At 42.6% G+C, this 19219-nt stretch overlaps 1 protein-coding gene across 2 annotated transcripts in view; it reads left to right on the top strand.

The window, feature by feature from the left end:
* Window positions 1-19219, top strand: part of DDHD2 (DDHD domain containing 2) — a 440822-nt gene that overhangs the window by 252428 nt on the left and 169175 nt on the right. For both annotated transcript variants that reach the window (XM_069213949.1, XM_069213948.1), the window contains exon 11: window positions 17899-17994. In XM_069213949.1, the coding sequence (XP_069070050.1) occupies window positions 17899-17994 (96 nt within the window). The remainder of the gene's footprint in view (window positions 1-17898; window positions 17995-19219) is intronic.

Raw genomic sequence — 19219 nt, forward strand, 5'->3', positions numbered from 1 at the left:
TCACGATGACGCCAATGTGACTTCGGAGAAGATGACTTGCGTCGATGCCGCTTTTCTTTTTTCTTGGACTTTGCCAAAAAGAGCTTCGCCTCCCACTCTTTTAATGCCTTCGGATTCATCCGTTGACAAGAGTCACATTTGTCAACGTCGTGGTCGGAGCTGAGACACCACAAACAGTCTGTATGCGGGTCCGTCACCGACATTTTGCCTCCGCACTCATTGCAGGGCTTAAAACCAGACCTTCATTGAGACATTTCTTCTCTCTCGAAGAATAGAAACAGCAACCGTAACTGTAACTACACAGAGTAGCAACAGTAGCTCCCTCGAAGAATAACTGTCGTTAGAATGGCACGGAAAAAAGGGAACTGATGTCGGCACGTCAGCAAGTACCTCTTATTGCCTGTATGACGTCAGACAGCGTAGCGTGGGCAATTGTGACATCCTCGTCGACGTGCGGAAGCTAGGAAGAAGATTTCCGTTGAAAGCTGGCGCAGGGGAGAATTCAATAAGTAAGGAATCCACAGGTAGTTGTATCCATCAGTCTGATACAGGAAGTGGTGTATTATAACACAAAGTGGTGTATTATAACACAAACGTGTATAAATACAATAAAGGTTAATGTTCAATCAGTGTTATTTCCTACAAAAAAAGAATAAGATTTTATTCACAAAAAACCCTGTAGGAGTATTAAGAAGGTTATGAATAAAACAGAGTGAAACATACTAACACCTTCGGGAATTGAGATAAGAGCCCAAATGCAAGTTTAGTGCTCAACGGCCAGAAACTACTAAGTTATTCTTTCAGAAGACTCATTAACATACATCTACTGCAAGCTCATCGCAATCACCTAGCATCAGTTGACTCTCATCGGATCCTTCAAGGATCGACTGTGCTTTGACTAACATGGAGGTTTTGATTTATTGCTCCAGTCAATAAAAAGCAAAAACGTACATCAGCGATATGGCCTTTGTTGGCTGTATTCCTGGACTGAAGAGCAGGGCTTTCCAAATCAATTCAGGGGGTTCACCCAAAACTGCAGCCATCCTTATAACTCTTGCTGCATCAAAGTCAAAGCACTGAATGCTCATGGAAACGCAACAGAGCAACATGCACAAAATGGAGTCGGGAGTCTCTGGGCTTGCGTTAACAAGTATAGACACCTGTGGGAAAACAAAGGCTGAAAGGACAAGAGGTCACTGGTCTTGAGGTCTGAGTTCCTAGTTTGAGATGCCAAAAGGGTGCTGGGGGATTGTTTAGCACCTTGTGGGGGCAACCGAGAGTGTCAGCAATTATAAGGGACATATATCAGTTCCTAACCAATGTTCAGTATTTGGTAGTACCAGTGGGACCCACAGGAGGAGGGGTACGTGGGGAACCAAAAGACTTTAGTGAGGAAAATGTTGCCCCAAATCTGTCAAAGGCAATAACTCGAGAACTACAAGTTGCATGATAATGGATAAAATGTTTACACGGTCAGATCAACCAGGGTCCTGGACAGAACAGGAAAAGCTGGTGATTTTCGAGCACCAGAAAATGTCACACCTGTACATGAGGAAGTCAAGGGGTTCAATCAATGCTAAATGGCAAGTTGTGAGAACTGTATTTTGCCAATCAATTGGACCACATTCAAAACAACCCCAGTGAAGTGGCCATTAATCTAGGACAGCACTATGTAGGAGGGTGTGCCGAGGGTCTCATTGATGGTAGCATGGGTGAGCTAGCTCACAAGGCAGGGTCACTGTTCTTGATTGAAAGCGGGTCTTGGGTCACTATCTTGGTAACAGAAAAGCAATTCTTCTCGTACGACAGTAGAACTGCAGGCTCTTCTGACTCTAGAACTCATTTCCAACAATGCTATACTCTTATCATCAGGTACTGGGCAGCTCTAGCAGGCGCACACCAGTGCCCACTATCACTTTGCCTATGTGCTTCTGGACCATAGTACAAACTATCCTGAACTGCAAATGGCTGAAAGGTTATAAGGGGTGTGTATCAATGTGGTGCCATTCATTTACCATGAAATTTGCCCGGCACATATTTTTGTGGCTGTCCAAACTCAAAACACTATGTGATGTACTGGCATGGTCTCCTGGATCATATTACGGTTTGCACATCAAGGAGACATGCAACAAACAGGCCTGATGTGTGGGTAACCAATTTAAGATGCCCATCACGCTACGGAAGGACACTGAACTAGCGACGTCAAAAAGAAAAGACTACCTAAGAACTTTACAGTGACCATGCTCTTAACATATGCAGTTCCTTCCTATAACAAGAGAGATACAGGCCTCTAGCAACACACTATGCGTTCAACTACAGAGGTGGCTGCAGACAAACATAACACCCCACCATGAAAACAGTGTGTCCTTTTTCCTCAGCAGAGGTGGACACAAACGAAGGCAACAGAGAACATTTTGGGACAAGAGGTGCAGCTGCAGAGTGGCAGAAACGACATTCAATTCCCTTATGCTACAAAAGCATGGGTGAAGGGATGACAAGGACGAGATGTTATCAAACTGTGAAGCTTTGTGAACTGAAGAGTTGGCACAGCTTAACATTTGTGTGATGGTTTATTTGTAGGCCTCTCACATTAAATGTCTGTGTGATAATGGCCAGTAGGAAACAGACAAACATGTCCAATTAAACACATTTCAGAATATAGATATCAATCCAAATGACGAAAGACCCAGAAGCTCAGAAATCCTATGACTAATGAACTACTACACTCTTCTTTCGGAAGGGTAGCTTCAAGTAGGTCCTCAGGTACTTCAGGCCTGGTCCCAAACCTGGAGTTGATCAGTGACAGAATTTAAGTCCTGCTGCTCCAACCTCACTAAATCTGCCTGTTTGGCCATTAAATTCCAAAACTGAGAGCACTGGCAGGGAAACAGGGTCCCCAATTAAGTGTCCGGCCTGATGCAAATTCAACTTATTAAAGCCATTTTGCAAGTTCCTTCCTGGACTTTCTAAACTGGAGATGAAGGGCAGGTTAGAACTAGACCAAAAGGGCTGGATGTGTATGGGACATTCAAGTCAGAAACCTGAAAAACAACAATATCGCTAGAGAATCCACCAGGGTGATGCTGCTTCTTTAAGAGGCATATCTGAGATGCTTGCACTTATGTGAGGAAGCTAATATTTTGTGCCAGTCACCATGTTTGCACACAAGCATTGGATAATCGGGATGAGGGGGGGGGGGAGGTAGCAGCCCTAGGTCTACGAGAGTGAAGAAATGTTATGGAACGTGTCTGGAGGCTACTCAACCATAAGTCTCTGGCAAGGAGACAGTGAATCATTGTATTCTCCTTTTACACTTCGAATATATACACAGTCCGGTACAGTCCATAACTATGCTGCAGTGGAATCAAAAATGGAAAGCTAGTGCGAGAGTGGCGTCGAGGACGATGGCAACTGGAATAATAACACATGAGGAGTCTAGGGCATGTAGAAGAAGGACGAGTGGAACATCTGGCTAATTCTTAGAATGTGCTAATGAAGTTGCAAATACTGCGAAATGTGAAACAATGTGGGCAGAGCGGTGTCAGCGTCTTCGAATAACACCTAGTACTAATTAGTTTAAAAAAACTGAAGGATTAAATCAGCTTTAAGAGGTGAATATGGGTCGGAGAAGAATGTGCACATGCGCAGCCTTTGGAAAATATCTTATATTAAGACTGAACATCGTTTTTTAAAACAATAACTTACCCCCATCTAGGTTATTAACTTAATGTTAGTTGAATTACATCAAAGAAATGTCATCTCTTTTCAAAGTAACAATGAGAAAATTACATAAATATTAATTGTAGCTATACAAATGAAATGCTTTTACAAGTCGGTCACATCCTCATGAACAGGGAAAAGACATCCATACAACCCTCTTCTATCCCTCTATGATCGACTCTGTTCGTGTCTCAAAACAAGCATTTGCAATGCAATAGGTCTCGCATTTTCTTGAGTTAGAGCTATTGGCATTATAAATTCAGAACTGGACTTTTCTTGTCACATAAACTAGTCAATCCTTTCTCACAATTTTGTCTTTTCCTGACATGTTTTAGTGGTCTCTGGTGGCTACTGACATAAAAAATGACAAGCCCTTGAGGAGAGACGAGATGACTGCATTAGCTTTTTAAACGTCTGAACAGAAATTGGAAAATAAGGCTGAAAAAGTATTTTCTTTTTATTTTAACAAAATGAAGTGTTGAAAGCATTCTTGCCTCTCATTTTAAGGAGCAGAGCAGCCTGAGAAGATTTATGGCCCCAATAAAGGAGATAAGCTGCCCTTTGTGCGATGTCATTGGTGCTGGCAGGGAGAGGCCCTAGAGAGAGAGACTCAAGGGCATATTGTGGCATTTGTGAGCTAAACGACCGGGTGTTTCTTCTGTAAAATAAGCTGATGGATATGGATATCAGTGGTTATCCACTGTACTGGAATTTCCGTCCTGAGGTTTTTGGTGTAGGAGAGGGCAGCTGGTACCCCAGATGTTCCTGGGTGTCCCTGTCAGTAGATCTGGATATCAATAGGCTTCACACCAGATCCTTTATCCAATGCATAGACTCCTTATTGCTCACTTTAATGCTTTTCGCAAGAATAGCTAGTGGTTCCTGAGGATGATCTGGGCCTCAGCAGGATGCTACAGATGTATTTTTTCGGTTTGAGTTCCCCAGACCGAGAGGTCAGAGATCCTTGTGACTCCTTGAAAGCAGAGTCTTGTTCACTTTTACTGGCTATGAACAAGACCAGAAATTTGAGTCTCCTGGGTACAGCAGATTAAGTAGAGTTCTTAAAATAGATCCTGAGCACTCCATTGTTCATATCATCATTACTGGATCATGCAAATATTTTATATGTGGGACTTCCTTATTGATTGCTCCGTCCCCTTCAGCAGTTGAGAATGTAGTTACCAGATTGGTCTCAATTTTTCTGGATGGGAAGCCATCATCTCCCATCAGAGGAACTTACGTTGACCCCCCGGTGCGCAAACCTATTGTGTTTAAATATCAGTTGCCGACGTTCCACATAATAGAGGACTGAGTATCATTTCTCCCGCTTTCTCCTTGAGACCGTAAAGATAATTAACCAGTTTTTGTTACAATTCCGAGAGTTTGACTTGCCCGACTGTGGGGACCCTCTTTCTTGTTCTTGGCCCCAAAAATGTGGAGTGCACTTTCGTACTTAATGCGCAGCTGTACAACCAAGCAAGACTTAAAAAAAAAAAAAAAAAACAGCAGAAAACGTGGCTATTTCGTTCCAACTTTTGGCGTTTAGCACCAGAATCCCTTTTAGACAACTGCATGCTGTAGAAATGGCTCATTCATTCATTCATAATTACTCTCAAACACTAAGCAGACCCTTCACCCTTTTCCCTTCTGCATACAGGTGCAGCACAGCTCTCCACAGATATGAGAAGTAAAAAAAAAAAGCTTTCTATAACAAAATGAATCCATTACAAAATAATTCTGGTACTCATGCTCTCTCATTTCTCGCCACTGTGTAGTTCTATTTTGGACCTAGACACAATTGGGAAGAGTGTTTTTTTTTGTTTTTGTTTGTTTAGTTAATGATTTTAGTTAACGAATCTTCACAATGTTTTTTTTTTTCCATGTTTTTTTTAATTTTTTTAAATGAGTTCATCCACCCCGGCTCCTTCCCAGAAAATGTTGGGGTGATCCATCATGCGACAGCTGAGAAAAAACAGGGGTCTCAACATGCAATTTCCCTATACAATTTTCCATAGGGAAATTGAACAGCTATACCACAAAAACGGCTGAATGGAATTACATCAAATTTGGCAGAAAGCTAGATTTTGGTCTAGAAAGCATGCTTTTTGTAATTTGGTGTAAATCTGTTCAGTAGTTCTTTTTTTTTTTTTTAAATAGAGTTTAAGGTTTCAAAATCGCAGTATATCTGTATGGTTGGATTCGTGGAGGCTCTCAAGAGTCTCACAATCACGCAACTTTAAAATAATAGAGCAGTCGGATTGGCCTTTTTTCACAGTCTGTTGCCATGCTCCCGCAGGAGAGAGAGGCTCACTTGGGAGTTTGTGCTCAGATTGGCTGGCTCCAGCTTGAACAAAAATTTTGCTTCCGCCATTTCAGGACACAAGGATTCAAACGGTATGTCCTGAAAATGAACAAAAAATAAGGTTTGACAGGACAGGGTAGGGGTACTCTAACCTCCCTGGACCTTGTTGGGGTGCCAGTTTAGAAAAAAAGGGTGTTTCTGCGATCCTGCAGGTATCTTGTGGGAGCCAGTGCAGCACCCACAGCACCCACAGGACTTTCATGGGCGTACAGGACCTCACACAAGACTCTCTGTGGATCGGAAAAATGTAAACAAAAAAGAAAAGAAAAAAAAGAGGGGTATCATAATATTTTATTTTGCATTACAAAAACAAAGGTTAATAATTATAGGTAACTTTAACTTGCTCCCTCGCCATGCACTGCTTATGAACATAACATGTTCTGTGACATAATTGATAACTGATAACAGAACTGATATCATTAATGACAACTGTGCACGGCGGGGGCATGAGTTATAATATAGTTACTTGAAATAACTAACTGTTACATTTCTGTTTTGATTTTTTTATTTGTTCAGACAATTATATTTAAACTTAACTTTTCACTGACCTGTAATGTCACCTTAACCCATGCCCCACACACACATACAGCCTCTCGCTCTCTCTTGCTATTTATCACCATCGTTGAGTGTGGGTTGGAGCTTGCGTTGTGAAGCCTGAAGGGAATTATGATGTCCCTTCCTCAACAATGGTAATAATTGCACAGATAGTTTAGGCCATGGCATTTTGTCATGTGTACTTGTGTTAATATAAGGTATCTAACCAAAACCAGGATGCTGGGGGTTAAATTCGAGCAGTATAGGGCTAAATTAGACAAGTATGGTAAAATCACACCAAATAATTGTGGCTATTTTAGGAGAGTTCTCTAAAGTCTAAAGTAATTGGTATGTGCAAGCTGAGACACAGTAAAAGTATCTTCCTCATGTCCATTTTTCTGTTCTGAGATAATAATCTCAAATTAGATCTTTGCACTGTAATAATAAATATATGTATTGAGAACTTTTTCATTACATTGCAGTTAAAATAATGTGACCCAATAACACATTATTTGGAGCAACTGCACTAAACACCATTCACGTGCATTTCTACAATGCAGTGGTCAAATTCGGGTTTATCAAGAGTAAAGCAAAATGAATAAGAGAAAAACACTTTTTTATTATGTAGTATATTTAGTGTGTATATATATATATATGTGTGTGTGTGTGTGTGTGTGTGTGTGTGTGTGTGTATATATATATATATATATATATATATATATATATATATATATATGTTTGATGGCATGTGTAGCTGCAGATAAACATGCTGTGCATATCCCGCCATGTAGTGTTGGGCTCAGAGTGTTACAAGTTGTTTTTCTTCGAAGCTTCGAAGAAAAACAACTTGTAACACTCCGAGGCCAACATTAGATGGCGGGATATGCACAGCATGTGAATCTGCAGCGTCTCATGCCACGAACAGATCTCCACTGGGTAAGTGACATTTTCCATATATCTCCTACTGGCGATCACCAGTAGGCAGTTATAGTTAGGACTTAGTTTCCATAGGAAAAGCATTTTTTTTTTTTTTTTTTGCCAAAATCTTTGGTGCCGTTTGAGGAATCTTCACGAAATGTTTAAAACTAGTACGCCACCCACTTCAGCTGCTGTCTTGAAAGTTTCAGAGTGATTCGTCAAGCAGGGGCCGAGAAAAATGGGGAATCCCGAAACACATTTTCCCCATGCAGTTGCCAATAGGGATTTTAGACACTACTACAGCTGAACCGCTGAACGGAATTACACCAAATCTGGAAGAAAACTAGCCTTTGGTCCAGAAACAGCCATTTTATGATTTAGTGTAAATCTTTTCAGTAGTTTTGGAGATATTAAAGGAAAAAGAAATATAGATATCTAGGGATGCGGATCCAGCAGATCTCAAGCTGAGATCTGATGGCCTGTCAACACTTCAACCAGGAAGTGTTGGCTTCCTTAATTGGACTCACTCAGCCGAGTCCCAAAATAAAAGATAAAAATAAAGAAAAGGGGGCAGGGTAGGAATACCCTGAACCCCTAGGCCTGCGACTGGCGTCCACCAGGGAACCCGCCAGGGACAAAAAGGATTTGTTAAAATGTTCACTGCAAAAATTGCAGAGGGATACGCAAATATGTGTGAAAATGTAAAAAAAAAAAAAAGTGCGGTCTCCCGGGCTTGTTTGTATTTCAGCTCCCAGGTGGGCAAGATCTGGAGGCATTTTTACATATATATTATGGGGAGGGGGCACATGTGCCTCCCTCCCCATTTCCTCCTGGGGCCAAGCCAGTATGGAATCATAAGAAGGGGGGGACCTCCACCTCCCGATGCCATGGGCAAAAAAAAACATTTGGGGGGGGGGCAAGCTGATTGAAGATAAAGGGGGATGGGGCCACCCATTCCCCCACCTAGGACATTTACAGCCTGGGGACCACCGCCTCCCTGGGGCTAGGCCATATATTGAAAGGAGAAGGGGTGCATCAGGGCCCCTCTCCTGGTTTGTTCTCAACCCTGGGCAGCACCTCTCCAGGGCAGGCACTATAATAACAATGGAGGGCAGCTGCATGGCCCCCTCCTGGAGCTGTTAATGGTCCTGTGGACAGCCACCCCCCAGGGCCAGCTCCCCAAGTCCCAGGGTGCCCACCCTCAGACATAGTAGTTTACTGATGCTTGGCTGGAGTTATGAAAGCTACCGCCAAGCGATAGTAAACTTTAAGTCCACTCCCAGAGGGAGTGGACTTTTCATCTGTTTTCTTACCTGCTGTGAAGCAGGCAGCAAAACAGATAAAACAAGTGCTCCTATACATAGGGGGGAACATTTCTTGCTGCTCCATGCATGCAGGAGCTATAGGACCACGGGGAAAGTGTGGCTTCCTTCGCAGTGTTTAAAAGTCCACAGTTTTGCGCAAAACTATGGACTTTTCTTGGCTAAATAAGCAGGTGAGGATCTATTCTGGCATTGATGCTCATTTCACAGAAATTAAACTAGGTGAGAGCAGAGTCCACCGTTCATCCTTTTAATTACTATGAGTATCCAAATGTGCAAAATAACCTCGAAGCTCTGCCTGTTTTGGCCCCGCCCCGTATAGGTTAGTGGTATGCACCAGTCTTTCCACCTTTTTTTCAGCTTGATGGATAACTTACTATAAAGACCCGTGAGCGTTCATGATGCAGAGGAATATGAGCACATATCTACCAAACAAAGAAGCACTTAGTTCCTGTTATTAATTGAAAGTAACTTTGGTGGTGATTTAACTCTTTGTAGAATCGCCTTCTTCTCTATACGAGGATTCATATTAGCACAGATTTCAGTAGGAAGACGCTTGAGGAACAGTTACATTCCCAAAATTGCACCAGACATGGTCACTGGAGGCATTACCTCGTGGTCCTTTACGCAGTGGTAGAATAGAATGTGCACTACACATTTACCCATCAAGGTACCACTTACTAATTAGCCATTAGAAAGTGCTCCAGTTGGTTAGACATTTTGCGCACAACTGTGGCCTCTTCTTGAATAAATAAGCAGGTGAGTATCTATTCTGGCACCAATGGTCATGTCACAGAAATTAAAACTCAACAGGAAGCACTACAAATATAAAGATAGCAGGTGCCCCAGTTGAAACTCCGCTTCTGCAATGGACAAATCCTCCCAACTTATTGAACCTATCCAAGGGTGTTTTCTCTGGAATTCCAAATTGAAAAATGCCTGTGGCCAACCCCCACCCTACACAGCCAAAAGTTGGGTGCCTATGGAGGTTTGGCTGCACAGCCTGGTCACTGCAACATTTGCAAAAAAATTATTGATGGGAAACTGTGCAAGGCGGGGGCACAAGTGCGTGTGTGTGTGTGTGTGTGTGTGTGTGTATATATATATATATCAGTGACTTGGTGAGTGGTTGTGTGGGCGAGTGAAAGGGCTTGTGAATAGTGTGGGTGTGAGTTGGTGTGTGAATAGCTCTATGGATCTGTGAGTGGGTGTGTGAATGGCTGTATGGATCTGAGTGGGTGTGTGAGTAGGTGTGTGGGTTTCTGAGTGGCTTGAAGGGCCTGTGAGTGGCTGTATGGGACTGCAAGTGGGTGTGTGAGTGGCTGTATGGGTCAGTGAATAGGTGTGTGAGTGAATGTATGGGGGTTGGAATGGGTGTGTAAGTAGTTTTGTGTGTGTGTGACTGGGTGTGTTAGTGGTTTTGTGTGTATGTGACTGGGCGTGTGAGTGGTTTTGAGGGCGTGTGAGAGATTTTGAGGGTGTGTGAGAGGGTGTGTTAATGGCTGTATGGGTCAGTGAGTGGGTGTGTTGTGTCAGTGGTGGTATGGGTGGGTGAGTGGGTAGTGTGGACAAGCTAGAAGAAAGCTGGACACTAGTAGACACCGGTGTGTTGAGTAGACAGGGAGAGGGTGGTGCTGTTTGTAAGTGCAAAATTGCTCAGATTTAGTGTACAGTGGGACAGTGCCAAGCAGGAAAGGTATGTCAGAACTCTCTGGGTATAAAGGTGCTTAGAAGGCGAGATGGCTGACTGGTTGGGAAGTAACAAAAAGTGTGTGCCAATCAAAAAGGTCAAACTGTTTTGAGAAGTCGAGGTGGCGCTGTGCAAGTGTTGGCAGCAGGCTGGGTGAATGTGTGATAAATCACGTGTATTATTGAGATTAACGGGGTGCATGTGCATCACTTGAACCCCCAAGTGCTGCAGTAACGTGGGTTACCCCCATCTCAAATCAGATGTCCTCAGGATGAAAAGGGAAGGTCTTCAAAGTCAGAATTTCTCCCTGCGGCCTATTTGTTGTGCCCAGCAGCAACATTTACCCTCCCTGACCCACTCAATACCTCTTGAAATTGTTACTTGCTGACCCCTTGTTGGGGGAGGAGGGGGTGTGGAAATGGGAGAGATAACAAAAGAGAGAGAGGGAAAAAAAAAAGGAAAAAAAACAAAAAAAAGAATATGAATACCAGAGCTCCTGTGTGTGTCAGCTGCAGGGCTCCCTTAGTCTCTGTGTGCATCAGCACTCTCTGGTGCATTGGCCCCTCTCAGTTCCTCAGGCTGTGTACTGTTTGTGGGCCACGTCTGGGCTCCCTTATGTGTGCTCTGCAGGCCTCCCTAGGTCTTGGTGTCATTACTGCCTCTCCCTTCCCAAGACTCTGTACTATCTGTGGGCTCTGATGCACCCCTGTGAAGTGTTTGTCAAAGCTCCTCTGTGTACGCTACAGGGGTGTACACATGCTCTGAGGCTCCCCACTGGGCACTACAGAGACAACCTGTGTGTGTGCGCATTAGGACACCCCGTGCCCTGTACTGTCTGTTGCATAGGGTGTTGTCCCTTGTGTGCCAGAACTCCTCTCCCTTTATTACTTAATGACTTGCCCCAAAGGGTGGTGGACCCTGGGACCAAAATCGGCCTGGGGATGGTGGCCATGCACGCCCCTCCCTCTATGGTAACTATAAATCTAACCCCTGGTACCTGGCCCGCCCGGGGAGCATATACAAAACAAGCGTGGGAGCACACACACTTGTTTTTTTTTTTTTCTTTCCCATATACCTGCAGCAAAATTGAAGAAGAAAAACGTGTGTGGCCCCGGCAGGATCCATGTGGAACCCCACCACCAGGCCTAGAGGATCATAGTTTTCCTACCCTGCCCCCATGTGTTTTTTTTTTAATCTTTTGTTTCTTAGGACTAGAGTGAGTCCAAGTCTCAAGATGGCTGCCAGCACATCCTGGTTGAAGTGTTGGCAGCCATTCAGATTTCACCATGAGATCTGTTGGATCCGTAGAGGATCCCCGTTCCTAGGTATCTACATTTCTTTTTTTTTTTATAACTCTAAAACTACTGAATGGATTTACACCAAATTACACAAAGGGTTCTTTATGGACCAAGAGCTAGCTTTCTCCCAATTTGATTTAGTTCCATCCAGTGGTTCGACCTGTCATTGTGTTCAAATCCCTATGGTAAATTGCATGGGAAAAACAAGTTTTTGGACCCTCCCACCTTTTTTCCAGCCCCCGCTTGACAGGTCACCCCAAACTTTCCATGTAGAACTAGGCAAAATAGGGCACTGTTTTGGGAACATTTTGTGAAGATTCGTCAAACTGTGCGCCGAAGCTATGGTACAGGCTCAAACCTACAAAAGAACTGAAATTCCCCAGTTATGGTACAAGTTAGCAACAGACAACACAAGATATAGCTTTGAGCTCCTTCCATGTTTTCTGTAGAGAGCTTGTTTTATTTCCTGTGCAGTTGGTACAGTACGGTACTCAGCATGGCAGGTGTCTTGAGGTATGGGTTGCGTTTTGTGTGTTGCGAACTACGACTGGCAAATTTCTGTAGTTTTGCACATTTGAGCCTGAACCGTAACACAGTTTTTTTAATTCTGATTTTTTTTTCTGTTAATTTCTAGGCTTTTTTATAGTGCACTTTATTCTCAACAGATCCAGTTCACGGCCTCTAGTTGTGCAGAGTGGGTGCCGCTAGGCCCTGTGCCCAACCAACCACAGGCAGCCAATCCCTGCTGTGCATGGCCTTTGGCCTTGCTCAGCAGGGGTTGTCCACCCCCTGATCTGCAGCCAAGCCCTGCTCCCCTTGCACAGAGGGTGGAAGCGGCCACTCTACACTGAGTATGGCCTTTGCTTGTTACCTGCTTAGGTTAAATTTGGGGCCTGGCCTGCTTCTAGGCCCTACTTCCAACCCACCACACACATCTTGATAAAAGTTATTTTGTATGGTGGTGGTTTGAAAACGAACCTTTTTTTATTTTGTGTTTTTGTACTTTTTGTCCCAAGACTAGTAGCAAATGGCCACTTTGAAATCTTATTTTTTAACATCTTCATTGGTGGAACTTTTGGTAGGTTTTCCTCATTTGCTCCTCCCATAGCCGGTTATTCTGTTCCAGCAGATGTGTACTTTTCACTCAATGCAATCATTTGCAAAGACTCTGAGGTAAGTGTTTGTCACCTCCTGTTGCATTTTAAGCATTTCTTCTCAAATGCTTGGCAGTATCCTGCTGTCCTGTCCCTCAGTTTGTGCTCATTATCTATGCTACTGCTTGTACTCTTTCTCATGCTTCACTTTCAGGCAGTGACATGTGATGGAGAACTTGAGAAAGCAACGTCCTCTAGTTCCACGGCTTAGTTTCAATTCGCTGAGCATATATATAACGCTTCTTTTAAAAAAAAAAAAATTCCGCAGGGTGAAAAAAACATTCTGCCATGTCACAAAGGTTTTCTGGTAACTCCCCCAAGCATGGACATCTTCATCCTCTTAGACATCTGCCACAGATGTCCTTTTCAGGTCTCCATCATCTGTTAGAGCATTTGTTTCCATAAAGGTTTTATGCAAAGACAGTGGCTTGCTGGTTCACCCTCTCTGGGCTCTTTCCACACAGAAAATTGTAATAGTAATTCTAAGGCAGTGACACCTTTTCCTCTTGAGCAGGAATACCTGAGCTGGCAGCCAGTCAGTTCCACAGAGTGCTATTTAAATGTAAACTAGTCCGCAGACATCACAGAAAGTCCAGTCCTTGTTGCTGAATGTGCCTCGTCCTCTGACTCATGTTGTAGCCCATGGACTAGGGTCACTTTTCTCTAATTTGAGCTTAGTATGTAGGAACTCTTTTTAAAATCTCTGTTATAGATAGTTTCAGCTGTCTATAGGCAGACCTATTGTTTCCAATAAAACATATACTTCAAGTGATCTTTGGCTGAGCTACTTGTTCATGTCTGGATGGCTTTGATGTCTATCTGAGTTGTCTCCTCTTGATTCAGTGGCTTTCCTCCCTGTTCTTGTATTTGTCCCACCAAGAAGCATTTAGGGCTCAGTGCCCTGATTGGATATGGATTCTCGTGGACTAATTATATTCTCTGTTGAACACTCAATGGGACTACATGTGTTTTCTAGCTCTTTCCCCCATCTGTTTCCTCTTCCCCAATGTACTACTCTTATTTGACTCCTTCCTCTCCTTCCTATTGCTCCACAGCCCATGAAGCCTCCCAGCCAACTGCAACTGCCTGCTGTCTTTGGTCTCCCCATTCCCCCAATGTTGTCTATCCTGGTTTCTGTGCTAAATTTATTTTTCTCACATGCAGACAGCTACTGGCTTTTTTGTACTGTGCTCCTCTTGCACTTAATTTTTTTTTTTTCCTTTTAAACTACCTTTCTAAAATGGACATCTTCCATATATTGAATGTAAAAAAAAAAAAAAAAAGGCCACTGTGCCTTATGACACATGCACTCATATTGACCGTTTGTGCATGTGCTGCGAAGCACGAACAATGACTCACCTATTCACGTAGTTCAACCATTTGGCTCTGAGACCTATTGCCTTTGGTGCCAGGGTTCATCTGGGAGGTATGCTAATGTTTTTAATTTTAATAAACCCCAAATGTGCCATTTATTTTGTTTTTGTTTAGGCCTCAGACTCAACTCTTCTAATATGGCGCTTGTAGTCCTTGATCTAGTCTAGTGTTTGCAGCTGTAGACTACTGAGCAATCCTAACTGTATCAAGTCTGTAGCTTAGTTTCTGTGGCTAGCGTTTTCTAACGCAGTTTTAGGTGTTTGTAGTCCATGGCCTAGTACTATGGTCCACAGACAACTGTTTCAGGGGAATTTTCTCTTTTTGTGGTGGCCTCTATATGCAATTTCTGCCCTGCCCGGAAATAAGGTTTTACATGCCATGACCGCGTATATAGTCTTCTGTTTTTTAGGACGTGGGGCCGAGTTTCATGTCCTCTAATGGCAGCTGCCCAGCAAGAACCGTGTTAGGATATTGGCCTCGGCTCCCTTACACTCCAGCAAAGCAGACAGTGCACATTCTGACGATGCTGGGCAGGAGGGCCCCTACACTGCCCATGCCATGAGCATGGGGAGTGCAGGGGTGCCCCTGTGCCCCAATGCACTGGCTTTTCACCAGCTTGTTCATGATGGGGTCCCCCATGAAAAGGCTGGTGGAAACTGGGATTGTAATCAGCCAGCTGGTGCTGAGTTCTGCGCCGCCATGGCTGATTACAAGCCCGACCGCTGTCACTCCATCGGATCTATGATCCTGGCAGGGAAAGCGGTCTTCAGGTGGGTCCACCCACCAAGTAGTAATTTGATGTTCTGATTGCTACAGCTGCGGCAGTCTGACTGCCACTGCAAGTTTTGCAGTCTCATGACCACCAAACTCTTAATGAGGCCCCTTGTGTTGGAGTTCTATTGATAAGCAATGCAGTCCACTGCTATAAAAACAAGGTTGCCACACAAATAAATGGTAATCTATTGTACTTAAAAAAGGAAAACCAACGACCCCCCCCCCCCACTCCCCCTGTTCTCGAACCTCACCACAAAATTAAACAATCATTTGTCATCCCGGTGAAGCGGACCTTTTTGGCCGCAAGGAGCCACAAAGCACTTCCATGCAGGAAATGTAGAGGAATAAAGTGAAAACACCTATGTCTGATGATCAGCACATTAAGTTGGGCAATGTGTAGGGAGGTACGTGCCTGCTGAGGCGGGAGAGCATGCCATGCTCGCTAAGATCAATTAATGGACTGAAGCCCTATGAGTCAATTTATTCCTTTTTTTATTATTTTTTTTATCTTGTTGTGTGTTTAATCTATAATTAATAAACTATCCTCTTGATTAACCAGGGCAATTTTATACTTTATCCCAATTGACAACCTCCCACTCATAAGTAAAAGGGCACATTCTGTGACCTATTTAGACTACAAGAAGTAGGGAAAATATCTCCATCAAAGTGCTCTGCTAAGGAGCTGGTTGGGTATTGCACCGCCCACCCAGCGTGGAGCACGGTCCAATGATAAAGAGGGAAGTAACCATTACAACGCGGTCATTACCATGCATGGCTGTTGCCACAAAACAATTACCATGCATATGCCTTTACCACACATGCTTTTACCACAAATATACCTTTACCACGCATGCCTTTACAACAAATTTTGTTGTAAAGGCATGAATGGTAAAGGAATATCAGTGGTAAAGGTTTTAAAGGCAAGTATTTTTTTATTTTGTAAAGGCATGAATGGTAAAGGTGTGTGCATGGTAATGGTTTTGCAAGTGAGTATTAAGTGTTTTGAGTGTTATATATTTATATAGAGTTTAGTGTGGGTACTGTTTTTTGGGTGGTAAGGGCGGGTTTAGGGTAGGTATGGGTTTTTGGGTGGTAAGAGTATTTTTAGGGTGGGTAGATTTTTTGGGTAGGAAGGTGATAAATATATATTTACTGCTTTACTTTTTACCACACATTTACCTTTAGCAACTATGCCTTTACAAGGTAAAGGCATATGGGTGGTAAAAACTTTCATTGTAAATGAATGCATATTAATGACCATGCGTTGCAGTGACCGCGCTGTAAAGGCGTGTATGGTAAATGAATGCGTCGTTCTGTCATAAATCCCTCTGAAGAATGTCATTTAGGTGGGTGAGGGTCTATGTATCCTGAAAAGGATACTCCCTTTTTGGCTAGACAAGGCTCGAAACTTCAACTCTTTAGTCCAGAATGTCACACATTATATTTGCTTATTCTATAGGGAGGGTGTTTGACAGACCAATTCAATTCCTCTCGTTCCCCAAATTTACTTTTTGTGCAACTGGAGGAGCCCTGTGCCTTTTGGGATCTGTGAACCCCAAGAGGCGCTTTCAGAGCTTGCAACATGAACAAGTTTTAGTTTCATAATTTTTGGAGTAATTTTTGTGGATCCTCTAGTGTGCCTGGGTGTCAGTGTGCACTCACTTTGTCCTCTTATGTGGCTTCTTATTTAGTTTTTCCAGGAAACTGCAACCATGTCCGCATCTTGTAACTGTGGCTGCAGAAATGTTCTCTTGCAGTTATCCAAGATGAGCCTCAGAGGCCGTGAACCCAAGTTTGTGGACCCAGAATTATAACAGTTGGGGAGGGGGGAGTTCTGGGGGATGGGGGGGTATGAGGGGGGGAAACTCCCAAAAATCTCCCTTGTCCAATCAAATTTGAATATATATATATTTTTTTATTTGGGCCTGCGAAAGGTCTTCTAACCCAGGTTTGAGGACAGTCTGTGGTTTACTAGTTCCAGTATCTCCAACTTTTTAATACTCTTAATCCTACACTTATCAGTAATGGTACATTCTCAAAGTACTGAAATGAGTTACACAAAGTAAGCAAAGGCACTTTCTTTAGTAAAGTTCAATCCTCATATTAAGTTTGAAATAATTCTGTTTAGCATTTTTTTTTTTATGTGGAGAACAAAGATTCCTATGAGAGATAATTTGGGAAATGGCACTTTCTGGACCCCTGCCCCAACTGTAATCGAGCAAGAACCCTCCAGCTCTGAAAAAACGTCATGAAATTTGCTGTCCGGGCCCACAATGTAAAGATTTGTGCAGATTCAACTAAGGATACTAAAGTTATTTAGAAAACAAAAACATCTTTTCATTGGAAACTCTGGCCTAATTATGACTAGAGTCACTGTTATTGACTGTTATATATAATTATGTAGTATATTTATTAATAACAAGATGCTTGTTGAGCAGCCATTATTATGAGTAACTGCTTCTCACTGTCCTTCCTTCAATACTTCCCCTGTGGTTCTGTTCCCTTCCACTTCTCATCATTAGCTTGGATGTTGAGAGGGCAGAGCATGCATATTTTAAGTGCAAAGAACATTTTGCAACTCTGCCAGATGATATCCCCCCCCCCCTTGCTGAAAAAGAACAGAAATGGGCTCCTAGGCAAGTAGTAGCTGAGAGGTACTGACTTTCCTGTTGTATGAAACCGTTTTGCATTTTATAAAACCTAATCTTTTCTACTTCAAAACAATGAGAGTGTTTTTGTGATTTTTGTCTAGGCTTTATGTACAGAAAGTGACCTGAGAGCCATTGGAATTCCTTTAGGCCCAAGGAAGAAGATACTGAACTACACAAAAAATCGCAACATTGCACAGGTAGGTCCTACAGAATGGTTGTAGAAATTGACTTTAAAAGTGTAATTTTACCTTCAAAGTTCTATTACAATCCTAAAGTTGTACACCAGCCCATCTAGTAGCAAAGATTAAAAAGAAATGTAATTTTAGTGATAAGAGAAAATGTTTGGTTTCCTTTGATTGCACATATCAGGTTGCTTCTTGACACTGACAGAATAATCTGCACATCAGTAGATTTGTGAATTAAACAATAATAAGTCTTCAGCCAAGCCTTGCATGTGAGATTTAAATAAGTCCACTGGAAACTTTATAACAGGATTAAGAATCTTCATCATCGATTTGGATTATATTTACAAAGTATAACATTTCAGATAAATATCTTGCATGTAGAATAGCTTGACAGATTTTATGCACAAAACAAATTTTCAATTAAACCATTACTGGTTTTATAGCTATTGGAACATTGATCAGTTCCTGATTTTTATTTTAATGTGAAGTGTAATTTTGGCTTTGGATTCTAAATGTGATATCCTGACTTTAGGGAATGGGAGTTCAATCAGTACCTTTGAGACATGCATGATAACTTAAGATGTTATTTTTTTATTTGTTTGTAAATCACACAGTTGCCTGCACCATCATGGCACTATCCCTAAACACAGCAAACCATCAGACAGTTAGGACCAGAAGGTGCAATTAGCGGTACAGGGAGGTCTCAAAGCTATTTGGAAAGCATCTTACTCAGCATGCATTTACAATTAGAAGTAGGGTATTCCACAACCAAGGGCTGTGAATCACGAAAACACTCCCGTCCATTGCGCTTTTAAAAAAATGTGCAATCTTTAAAAGGGACCTAGAGCTTGATCTTGGATCATGTGTTTGAACATGAGCGATGATGATATCTGATAGAAATTTTGGGCTGAGTGGTAGACATCCAACATCATGAGACCAAGTACCTTAAAATATATCTGTTTCTTGACCAGAAGCCCGTGTGCTCTTACAACAAGTGATAAACCAGTGGACGCTGAAAATCAGATGGACAGGTGTATTTTGAAAATGTGAGCATTTCTCTGAAGGTCTCTGGGAGACCTCTATAAATACAATTCCCATAATTCAGTCGAGCTAAGACTGTGCACCCTGAGACTAGTGCCCACCTCTTCTGATATAACATTTATAGTATTGAATATTTCTATATGGTTAAAATGTCAGAGGTGTGGGTGGTGGTAGGTAGTATACTGGGCAACACAAA

This window comes from Pleurodeles waltl, chromosome 11 (genome assembly GCF_031143425.1).
Source record: "Pleurodeles waltl isolate 20211129_DDA chromosome 11, aPleWal1.hap1.20221129, whole genome shotgun sequence".
NCBI classification, from domain to species: domain Eukaryota; kingdom Metazoa; phylum Chordata; class Amphibia; order Caudata; family Salamandridae; genus Pleurodeles; species Pleurodeles waltl.